Source organism: Ammodytes marinus, assembly GCF_949987685.1.
Source record: "Ammodytes marinus genome assembly, chromosome: 7".
Lineage (NCBI taxonomy): Eukaryota > Metazoa > Chordata > Actinopteri > Uranoscopiformes > Ammodytidae > Ammodytes > Ammodytes marinus.
In genome coordinates, this window is record NC_137211.1 from 25,543,946 (window position 1) to 25,556,338 (window position 12,393).

At 42.1% G+C, this 12,393-nt stretch overlaps 1 protein-coding gene across 1 annotated transcript; it reads right to left on the reverse strand.

The window, feature by feature from the left end:
* Nucleotides 1-2,355: 2,355 nt before the first annotated feature.
* On the reverse strand, nucleotides 2,356-11,291 carry rhoab (ras homolog gene family, member Ab). The gene is made up of 5 exons (XM_080031740.1): nucleotides 11,170-11,291; nucleotides 5,561-5,718; nucleotides 3,792-3,912; nucleotides 2,889-3,019; nucleotides 2,356-2,612 (listed from the first exon to the last, which is right to left on the reverse strand). Exons 2-5 carry the CDS (start codon nucleotides 5,714-5,716, stop codon nucleotides 2,439-2,441), a joined length of 582 nt encoding a protein of 193 aa, XP_079887866.1. The 5' UTR covers nucleotides 5,717-5,718; nucleotides 11,170-11,291; the 3' UTR covers nucleotides 2,356-2,438.
* Between the last annotated feature and the right edge of the window lie 1,102 nt (nucleotides 11,292-12,393).

Here is a 12,393-nt window from a genome sequence, read left to right on the forward strand (position 1 = left end):
ATAATAAAAAGGAGACCTGTTGTTCCTTTGTTTTTGTCTTTTCAGCCAAGTTTGTGTTCCAAACAAACAAACAGAAAAAAAGAGCCAGCACATGTGGTCCTAGCAATGCTCTAGACAGGCAGCCGAGAGGCCAGCCTTTCTCCTGACTGCCTAACAACGGCATTTGGCAGGGATGATTGACGGGTCGTTACAACCAGCAGTAAATCATCAGAAGAATTCAGTTAAAGCACATGAGAAGAATAAACTATAGCAACGTCACATAAGCATTCCCCCAGTCTTCCCCCTCTTAGTTTAAATACTGATAGACAAAACATTTGACTCCTTTTTTTTTTTAAAGCAGGAAATAAAAGTATAAAAACAACAACACAAGACTAGGTTTCTGGAACAGGCTCTTCCGTGTAGGCCAGGAAGAAGAACAGGAGGGTACAACACTTTCAAGAGAGCCTGAGACTGGCCTGAAAATACACAGAACAGTCAAGGAATGCTGGTGGCTGATAAATCCCAAATATAACCCACCACTCGTGTAATCTGTAGAATAAAAAAAAACCTTGAGAACATTTCTAAAATCAAACATTTTTTTTTTTAAAGGTTAGTGATTTTTCAGCAACATCCTGACAATTCTGCCATTTTCATGCACAGTATTCTGGGTAAAAAAAGAGAAAAGGTCAAGTCACTTGTCATAGTTGTCTTTCTAGCAGTTAAAGCAGACGGCAGGTCCCATCAGTAAAACCAGTAGAAAGCAAACATGTACAGTATATGGTGGATCACATGGTATTATCCCAGGCACCCTTTCTTCCCTCAAACATGAACTACTTCTGGTTATTGTACATTTGACCTTTATACGCGTGTGCCGACACAAAATAATGAATAGTTGTTCCCCACCAAATAGGGAGAGATCAGTGGTGTGCGTGTAAACTCAAAACTCTCCTCTCCTTGTTCTTTGTCCTGGTCTAAAGCCAGGGGAAGATGAGCACCAGCAGTCAGCTAATGTGGAGCAGGAAGGGGATGGGAGCTGAAGGTTGTACTATACAGGGCAATAAGCTACCTTTGTCATCCGGTGGGGACCACATATCACCTGCCACTTCCACTGATTTCAGTCCAAAGAAAGTTACTTAAAATAACTTGCAGGTGATAACTCCTAAAGTAGACAAACCAACCGAAGTAAACGTACACCAGAATGTTACTGCCTCATAGCATAAAGTCGAGATTTAACTGTCATCTACTCTACAACACTGCAATGGTAAGATGACTGCCTTTCAAAGCAGCAGCTGGAATACAGGGCGGTGATGACAGCCACTTATTACAGATCAGATGTATGATGTACTTTGAGTGTAACTTTCGTTCACTTCCAAGACAAGAATCTAAAATAGATTTTATGATACGGTGGCTGTAGCAGATCTGCTCAGTGAGAGTATGGCTCAGTGCATTGGTCACAGAGGATTAGCCACGGTGGCAGACAGAATGGCACTGAGCGGGACATGTGAGCGCGTAGCTCCACGCCTCTCTAATAAGACACACACGGCCAGAGCAGCTGACGGCACGTGAACACTTACTGTTGGATACAACCACCTCAGGACAAACTTTTCTAAAAGCCTTATTTGGCTTGTCTAGCTAATCCATCTCAAACCTGCGTATTGCGCTATTATGAGGAGCACTTGATAGATATGGTTTACTGGTGATGTGTCTACTTTTGGGGGCTGCTTAAATCACACGCCCAGGAAACAGCATATTACAAGTAAGCTAAATATGCAAAACTAATTGAACTGTATATTTTGCCCTGGTTTTGGTGTGTATAAGTCTCATCATGGACATGGTCCCACCTACGTACTGTGATTCATTCTTCTAATCCTTTCACCTGTCCAACTCCATACTTGGAATTAGGGCGAGGGCACTATGAACACCTGGGGATAAATAGTCCAATACTCTTTTACTGTGCTGTAGGTTTGCCCACATCCATCTGTCAAGTCATCCAGGCAGAAAACTTAACCCCTTTTTTGTCCACACTAGACATCCCGTAATTCCGATGCAATCAGTTTTACCAGTCAACTAGACTTATGAATCCTTTCTTAAAGAGAGAACCTGGACCTCCTAATGCTCTTTATCAGTGTAAGTGGCTCATTAAAACAAATGTCCCACCTTGATGGTAAACCCAGGTAAAGAGCCCAGAGGTGTACAGCTGTAGTCACTGACTGTGCTCCCTCCTGCTCCCTCTCCCCCTCTCCATTCATCCATCCACCCACCCACCCACCCCACGCCAAAGCTCCCCAAGTCCCAGGGTAAATTCAGTCCAACAAACAGCCATTTTACAGCGGTAGTCATTTACTGCACTCTTTTCTTCCCTCTCCCTCCCCCTCCCCCATATAGTAATCCCTCCCTCCAGAGCCCTATCCCCGGCTACAGTAGCCCGGGGTGAAAACAGTCCAAATATGTCTGCCGGTTTACAGCAGTACACATTTATTGCCCTTCTTGCCGCGGCGAGCCTGCAGTGCCGCCCTGGTTGCCATCTCAAACACCTCCCGCACGCCGTCCTTGGTCTTAGCAGAACACTCCATGTAACCGAACGCTGCGATACGGCCCGCCATGTCCCGCCCCTCTTCTGACTTCACTGGTTCCTATTGGATCAGGAGGAAAAAGAATTTGGTTTAGGGAAATCATTCACGCATATTTACAGGTTTAACAAACTTGCTAATGAAGCTGATCACCATTTGAAATACCACTGACAGTTAGGCGAGGGAGCTTTATTTGAGAAACCAGACTAAACGCAGTTGTTCCCATATAGCATGCCCTGATTCACCCACAAGAGCCCCATCAGCAGAAAATGGTAATAGCTCATCAAAAAAAAGGGCCCGTTCTAAATGATAGCAGAGCAAAAGAGAAAATGAACGTACCTGCTTCATCTTGGCCAGCTCTCTGCGCGTGTGCTCGTCGTTGCGCAGGTCTTTCTTGTTTCCTACCAGGATAATGGGAACGTTTGGACAGAAGTGTTTGACCTCGGGGGTCCACTTCTCTGGAATGTTTTCTGTGAAGGAACGGATCAATAATAATAATTGGTTAGAGATATTCATTTTACTGTCTGTGTGTATACGTGTGTGAATGTCTGAGGTAACTTTGTAACATAAAACTAAAATGCAAGGCCCATTACAATAGGCGATGAATATAAAAATTGCAAAAAAATAAAAAAATAACAGAAATAATTTGTGATGGCGCAGTAATTAACCTATTGTTTTTTTAAATGAGTCAAGAGTTACTGCCAGAATTTAGATTCAACAGTGTAATTTGATTTAAAATGCAAGTCATGGCAAAAAACACTGCTTTTAACAAACGTGTCATGTAAAATGAATTAAAAAGGACAAGCTTTAGTACAATGGACCTCTGTTCACAGTGGGAGTTCAACCTCTGTACTCCCACTGTGACTTCCTTTCACCTTATCCTGTTTCATTTATGGCTGTCACTTTAATTATGTGTCGTTTTTTTTTATCGCCTTGTTTTATGCAAAGCCATTTCCATGTAATCAGGAAAGTGCTGTTCAAAACCATTATGACAGAAAAAGCATGTTTTGTTGTTTAACGGTTTGAAAAATGATTCTGAATGATGTCTTGATGTGTGTTGGTTTTATTGAGCATATGCAAGCAGTTCCTCCAGTACAAGATTACATTAATAGTCACATCAAGATGAACACACAATCTGCAGACCCCAGCAGAACATTGGTCATTAAAAACGGAAAGATGGGGGAGTTCACAGGAAAGAGGGTGGCATGTGTGTGTAGGTGTGTGTGCGTTTGTTTTACTCACCCAAGCTGTCGGGGCTGTCTATGGAGAAGCACATGAGGATGACGTCAGTGTCTGGATAGGAGAGAGGCCTCAGCCTGTCATAGTCCTCCTGACCCGCTGTGTCCCAAAGAGCCAACTCCACCTGACGCAAGGCATTGTGGGTAGAGAGGGGGGAAAATGGAGGGAATAAGTTAGCAGAGCATGTCCGACCTCATCCACTGAACTTTAATATTGAAGCCGTCAAATAAATAAGATAAATAAACAAGGGAACGCAGCAGACCTCCGCCTGACCACCAACTATAAAATGGACAGACGTATTGCCACAAGAAGAATTTGTGCATCATAAATGAATAGCCAAACAGTTTAACATGAGAAGGATTTCCTCATGCTGGTTAACTGTATAAGGCTTTGGCAGACAAATTATTTTTAGATTTTCTTTGCAATATTGTCATGTAATTGCAGTTTGAATATGAGCAACAATCTGAACTCAAGCAGTACATCTCAATTTAACAACTTCCCCATCATCCATTAACAGAAGAGCTGGCGTAGGACAGTTTGTCAGGGCCAGGATATTAACCTCATTTTTTAATTCATTGAATAAATAAATAGAGATGCAGCAATGAATGAGTGAACAATTCTATTACCAGCCAACAATTAGCTCCAAAAGGCAGTTTTAGTTTCAAAGAAATTAGCAACAAAAAAGCCTTCACGGTTCTGCTTGTTCATTTCTAATTGACTCAAGCACACAGCTCTTAAGCCCTGGCAGTACTAAATGTGACAGTGACACATTATAACCTCCCTGAGCAGACCCTAAAGCTAAATAGAGAAAATAAACCAGATCAAGGCGTTTGGAACATCGAGGCACGAGTACTGCTCAGCTGCACAGAGGGGCAGTAATCAAACCAGCCAATAAAGACTCAATGTCCCAGAATCCCATTAACCTCAGAATGAGATGCTGAGGGGTTTATGACTGATGAGTTGGCCTGGTTCCTGCAGTTATCCAACGACGCACATTCAGTTAATCATAAACGTTAATGTCACAAAGAATCCAACTCCAAGTAAATATATTTCCCTAGAATTATTAAGTATTAAACACAATCCCAGGCCTATCATTTGGTGATTTCCGGGATATTAAAAAGGTGTATCTGTATCATGCATGAACACTAGCTACATATTTGTGTAGGCATTGCTATAAAATCAAAGAAATAACTAGACACGCGCGACTAAAGGTGTGCGTCTAGTTCAGTTTGGCACGGGTCGGCAGATCACAGTAACCCTCGATCCGTCTTGCGTTTCCACTGCAGACAGCACCCTTACTCGGTGGGCCGGGTTTATGCTGCGGTCAGAGGTATACAGTCTATGGGTCAGAGCTGCTGGAGTCACAGCATAGCAGCGGGACAAAGTGTAGCCCGCTGACTAACTTCATGGAAAGGAAAAAATGCCACACAATAAAGTAAGGGCTGCACACTGACATGTCTCTCCAAACACGAGACTCGTCTCTCTTGCGGAGGTGACTACACATGGCGGTATGTCTCTCACATGGAACTGATGCCGTCTACCACAGCGTGTAGCTCCACCCTTATAGGACGGCTTGGTACACCAACGAAACAATGACAAAGATAGATGCAAGCTCGGCTCGCTTACTTTGGTACCCCTTCCAGCTTTTGACCGTGGAAATGCAACAAAAAAAAACCCCATCACGAACCGTTTATTTCCGTTAATAATTTTTTTTCTTGGAGCTTAAAAAACGAAAGTGTGGAAGTGTGACACAGAATGACTGATGATCTCACCTGTTTGCAATCCACTTCTATGTCAGCGACGTAGTTCTCAAAGACTGTGGGCACGTAGACCTCGGGGAACTGGTCCTTGCTGAAGACAATCAGAAGGCAGGTTTTCCCACACGCTCCATCTCCAACGATCACCAGCTTCTTACGGATGGCTGCCATCCCTGGAGGAGAGAGGTACGTACGGGTTATTATCAAGGAGCCACAGGGAATACATGACATTGAATCAAGTCGCATGTGCAACCGGCAGGGCATTTAATTAACCAAAGACACCCACATTCAAGGTCGTTCAAAAAACTAGCCCATGTATAAAAAAAATTGTGTTGTATTTTCACGGAGCTGTAGAACAGCCCTCAGCATTGAAGGTGGAGTCAGCGATTCTGTAGAATGTTTGTTGTCAAAATCACTTTCCTCAAAATCAGTAAATATAGCCTCACGGTCCACTACCTGTACTGTGAGCGTACTGAAAGAAAAAAAAATGGCGTTGAATTGATACACAGCCTAGGCTCTGTAATGAGGGATGTTGATAGCTCCGGTAAGCCCCCTTTCTTACATTTCCATTTACTGAGCCTAGGCTGTGTATTAAGATTGTTTTTTCAGTGCGCACAGACATTATGAACAGATAGCGGATGGAGAGGAGACATTCAGTGATTTTGACAGCAAGCGTTCTCCGGAATCACTGACTGCACCTTCTAGACAAAAGGAACCATGAAAGAAATGTGTGACATTTGTGGAATGAAAGCAATGTAGTGTGGCATGGTTAGTTGTCCTGGGTCATCCGTTACATTTGATGATCAATTGTCTGATTAATATTTACAATAATTATTATCCATGATTGCCAACATCGGAATAAAGGGTGGGATGAGTGCTTTGGGGAGAGGACCGCACCCTTACAAAACACACACATGTCAACATACAGATGTCAATGCACAGCCCAACAAGATGTCAGCTACCAGGAAGTAACATTAAGCACAGGTTCCAGTAACTCGCGACAGTAAAATACCCAACAGACATGTTGGTGTGTGAATGTGAGAGAACAAGCTTGCCTCACTGAGTTAGGGGAAGTTGGGGCAAGCAAATGTCATCTAGTCTTGTGCCATTGGCTGAGAGAGCAGCTTGGATCACTCCATATTGGGAAATGACATTCTACAAAAAAGACACAGACTAGGTCTAAGTGTTGTGGTTTTTCTTTGGAACCAACATCCATTAGAATGATTCAATTCTAGCCAACATACATTAATGAATATTACCTGAATTGCAGTCACAATTTACCAACAACAGAGTGTGATCAAATCATAAAACAGGAAAGGAGCTATTTCCCGTTATACATGAACAGGAACTGTGTCCAAAAGGCTTTAGTTGTTGGGTGGAGAAAGAGTCACAATTACTTTTTTCCACCAAGTTCACATCAAACACTCCTCATCTGTCATGGTGGCACTGCTGCAAAGACACAACTTCCACAGCAGCAGCACAGTCCATGCACTGTGTTCTCACTAACTGATCAGGGACCACAGGACTGCACAGAGAAGACCATAAATCATGTGGACAGGTCGTTTCCTCTGGATGGAGAAGATACAGCATTGTGCAGTGTCAATCACTTCCCTCTACTCTAGCATCTCCATCACAGCGAGTCAGCAGGAGACATGGTGGAGAGAAAACTACAACAACTCTCCTGTTTATCCTCCAACCACCCACTGAGCTCAACTATATTTCTGAAGCATTAAAATGGCGCCACTCTGGTCCTTCTGAGAAGTTTAATTCTCCATTTATATTTTGCCTATTTGAACTGGAGGGATATTCTGGGGGTCTGTTTCAATGAACTATGGCATGATTTGATATTGCTGTATACAAGATGGCCCTGAAGCAGAAAGGCTGTCCTCTTTGACTTTTTTTCTTTTTGTGTGCGTCTTTGTCAATACAACCGGTGTTATGCGACTGTCATGTAAATTGTGTGGTGCATGCCTTTACTCCAGCTATTAGGTTCATATTCGGTCCTTTTCTGATGCCCTCTCTCAGCCTCTTTCTAAACCACAGTAACCGGTTCCAACATAAGACGCCTGCTGTGTCCCATTGGAGACATTAGTTTCATTCCCGTGTTAAAGTGTGACAAGTCTGATTAAAACACCCACTAAAGTACCTTAGCCCGGGGTCTCGCCTGCTGACCCTGATATGCACTAAAGCACTTTGGGGTGCTTCAAGCATCCTATCAATGGTAGATGAACACTAAGTAGGACAGCAGTGTCAAAACAGATTAGAGCATTCCCTCCTTGACTTGACAAAACCATACAACCAATAATTGGGTTGGCTGTAGCCTGGAGGTGTGTGTGTGGTCAATGCTTGAAACATTTGACCAGTGGGTAAAATGAGTAAATAACAATGTGCCCTCCTTTCCACGAAATGCTACTTATGTGCCTACAAGCAATTCATTAAAGCCACTAACTGTTCCTTTAAAGCAGCAGGAATCTTGAGGCTGATCATTCAAAGCAGTTTCTAGGTATTAATGTCAGCGTCAGACTGCACATTTCCAAGTATGTAAACAGCTTCCATGCAAAAAAAAAAAGATGCAGGAAAACACTTAACAGGGAGTGATCAAGACTAAACAGAACAACAGGGGCAACACAGGAAAATGTCCATTAGCAGCGGAGACTGTTGTGTCTGAACTGTGAACTGCCTGAACTCTCAAAAGAGTGAGGTGACATACATACTACAGTGGCCATGATTAGCAAAGTGTTCAACATTCAGTAGGTCCATCATTTTGACTGAGCCAGGATAAATGCGCACTGAATAATTGCTCTTGAAAAACAAACAGATAACTACATGACTTTGTATCAACATATGGAATATTTAAATCATGTTTTCCTGCATTTTGAAAGAGCAAAGGGGGATGAATGCAGGAAACAAACCCCCTTGTGTTCGTATATGAATATCACCCCCTTCCATCAATGCACAAACAAGATTTTTAAGTCTCTGGAAATTGGTTGTCTTCAGTTTTACATGTATGGGATTATGAAATCTGGGTGGGATTCAGTTGTTATCTCCTTCCTTTCCTAAAATCCAGATGTGAAGTGCTGGAGGAGATGTACCAGCAACTTTGCTGAATAAGACAGGCAATGGTCTAAACAAAGCAAGATTTGATAGCGCTAATCCCCACCTTTGGGATGGTTGTGTATCTTTAAACTGTAATCCCATCAAACTAAACAGCCTATTGACAATACCCACCTATGTGTTCACACAACCAACCATCAAAAAAAAAATACTATTATGTGGTGTTTTTTAGCTGATCAATATTCAGGTGTTGTTAAATGTATCACTAAAATGCTTATGATGTGCTTGATGATTCATCGGCCTGTTCCTTAGAAGAACCTCACACGGACAACAGTTGCATCTAAAAACCTGTGTATGGTTAGCCAGGAAACACCCACTCATTCTACAGCGTGGAAAATCAGCCAGAGGTTAATGATGGGTGACTGACTGCCGGGCGGCTGATGAATATTTCAGCTTCTGACAGAGACCCTTGGCCGCTTCCTTTCTTCCGACACCTGACATGCATTTCTGTGGGTGGGGCAGTTTTTTGAACTAATCCATTCATTTCAAAAGGAACAGAAAATAATATATTTTTACCACTCCCTGTGTGTGTCTCTCTCCGTCCCCACCAAGTGCAGCACACGCATTATGAAAATACTGTATTGAAAATATATGTCCCCTGCGGAGGTTGTTTGTTAGTCTGTGTTCCCTAATGAGGCTGTAAGCTGGCCTAACCAACAAATTGAAGATGACATCTGTAACATGTGCGTCCTCAAGAGATATTTAATTCAAAACGTCAACAGGATTAATCAATGAACTGAATCGTTTGACCTTCAGAGGAACTGGCACCAGGTTCATTCAAACCACCGATGTCATTATAAATGCTAACTTTAACGTCTCAATACAACAAACGGATGGTTAATAAGCAATATTGTTTCATATTTAATACAGTTGCAAGTCTCATTCATCATTATAGTCAAGTTGTGAGGAAGTAAACATGGAGGTCACTGAATCGATTGTTTATGGTTTAATTAATCGACAAAAGGCTGAAAACGTTTGACTTTCAACTGCACTGCGTCGTTGAATAAATACATGAACTAGCAATTAAATGAAATTGGACACCATCCAGTAACCGCCACCTGCGCCAGTGGAGGAGAGAGTATGATTTTAGTTAATAGCTTCAAGGGTGACAGAGTGTAAAACCTGCCTCACCCTCCTTCACTGCCTAAGGTGCTGCAAAGGGAGCTACATCATCTTCTCAATGCTATTTGAGGATTTATTCTGCATTGGCAAGCCTTAAGATCATTTTACACAAGACTTAACCGAGCCTCTATTCCAAAAAAAAATTACATTTTAGATTTTTAGTCTTACATGAAAGTGGCTCACTTATTCAGATTCAAATGTGGATTTAATATTTTGACACCGACACTGTTTTTCACTTTGTTATTAAGACTAAATGTTTGTCAGGGAGAAATGAAAAAGAAATAAATCTGCTCAGCTCAAGACCATATTACATGTCTAGCTTTGTTTTACTATGCATGCCACAGCATCAGTAACCATGGTTAAAACCTATATGACAGAATAATGTGTGAGTATCCCCCACCCAGACTTGGTGAAATATGTTACACTTAATATGGCCGGCTAGAAAGAAATGACTCGTTCTTCCTGTCCTCTTTTAGCCACCAACCAAAGCACAGAAAAAGTTGTTGTCTTGCCCGTGAGAGCCCCCAGTGTTTAGTCAAACATTGTTTTTAAAAGCAGCGAGCCACTGGGTGGGTCACAGCAGAAAGATGGCGTCATCACAGAGGCAACAGATGGCTAGTGTGTCCGCAGTGGAAGAATGGGTGGGTGGCCCCGATCCAAACGAAACGCCGAGCGAGAACCCACGCATATTTCACATACGACTTATCTAATGCGAAGACAGCTCGAGAAAATAAAAACTCATATTGGAAAAGCGTAAAACTTTAAAAAAAAACCTACAAGTTGAGAATGTGTGCATTGTGGTCACTCACTCATATCTTTCTTTAAAAAAACTACAAAGCAACATACTAATATTGTGTGCAAATGTACTGTAGCTGAACCTTATACTTTTCACATGTTAGTGGAAAATGTAGCCTACATCTATCAATGAACTACCCTGGTCCGTTTGGAAGCAGCCTGGTCAGCCGAGGCAGGTCGAGCAAAAAAAGCCTCATTGTTTGTCTCCGGCTGGGTCGCTAATCTAGGCCAGTCTCTGCGGTTCAGTTAAAATGCAAAACTTGAAGTTTTCGCAGTTTAATGGTCAGCTTTCTGTTAACTCTGCCCAAAGTGTTTCGTTCAAATGACTTCTTACAAGCTAGACAACACCCGTTTTCTCCACAGCACAACTGTGTGTGGCAACTGCGGAAGCGGCGTTGAAATTGAGGTAGGTTAGTAGGCTACAGGGAGGAAAAGCTAATTTAGCTACGGTAAGCTAACCTCGCTAGCTTTTGGTACCACGGTCTTTTTAAAAGCTCCGGACAACTTTTAAAATAAACCTGTCTTCTTTTAAAGCGAACAACACGAAAGAAGTAGCCATATATCATGGCCCGGTGTTTCAGAAAGTTGTTTACCTGCAGTTTATGTGGCTTGCAGTCGGAATTTTCAGTGTTTCCCGGAGCAGTTGCTTTGCCGACAAAGTCAAATAGCTATCGCTGCTGCTGCTTCCTCTCCGTCTCAATCTGATACAATGAATTACTTCACGGGAGCGCGCCGCCAGCGCATGTAGTTTTTAGTTAGGGGGAGGGGTGACGGGAACGAGCAATAGAGCCACACCTGCGCGGGCACGACGTGCATGAGCAGAGTTTATGTATTGACTGCATGGAAATCTATAACGTTACTGCAATTACGTCGTGCTATAAACACTGTCTATTTTCAGGCGTGACATTTTCATGACTGCCAGAGAGTTGACGTGTTGTTAGGATTCTGTTTTTAACATTGGCCTACCAAGACACACATTTGTAATGCTGGGTTTATCATTACACTAGGCTACAGGTAGGCTAATCTCTAATCTAAATGAATGTTTTTGAAACCAAGAAATACAGTCCAAAAATGAATCACAGTAGAATATAACCTCTTTTCTCAAAGCTTACCACTGTCGTTTTATAGGATAAAAATTGCACATTTGTTCAATCTTAATTATAGGCCTATGACAATCTTTAAATGGGCTCAACCCTCGCCCAGTGTAAATTGCACGCTGGGGTTATGTCTCCATGGTCGTATATAGCTTTGAGCCAATTGTATTATTCCCTTAATTAGAGTTAATTGAGCCCATGAAAGCTTTGCCAACAGAGAAGCTGGAACTTTTGTTTCGTTGTGACCTCCTTCTGTGTTGAGCCAGTACTTTACTGTCTATACATAGCCTACTGCACCGCCTGGCGGCCAGCTGAGGTAACGAAACACATTTAGTGCAAATCGTTTCAAATAATAGAAAAAAGGACACTTTGTAAGGGGGGTAAGGTAGGCTAATAAATAAAATGCTGCTGGTACTGTTATTGAGTGGTCCAAACAGTAGGCTTATTGACAGAATGGTTTGCTTATGCTCATATTCCATGATCTTCCCCAGCAGATGGAGTTTAAGCGGGTGTAACAGATCATTGAATGCTTAAATTTCAAAGCACCTAATTTATTTTATCTACGGGTTGGATAAGAATTTGAGATTAAAAGTTAATACTTGGTCAAATAGTCTATGTAATTGAGTAACTATTCTATGTACCGATAGTATGCTATTTTACTGAATAAATAATACACTTATAATTGGAATAAACTGTTAGCTCTTATGGTCCAGTCAGGATTAT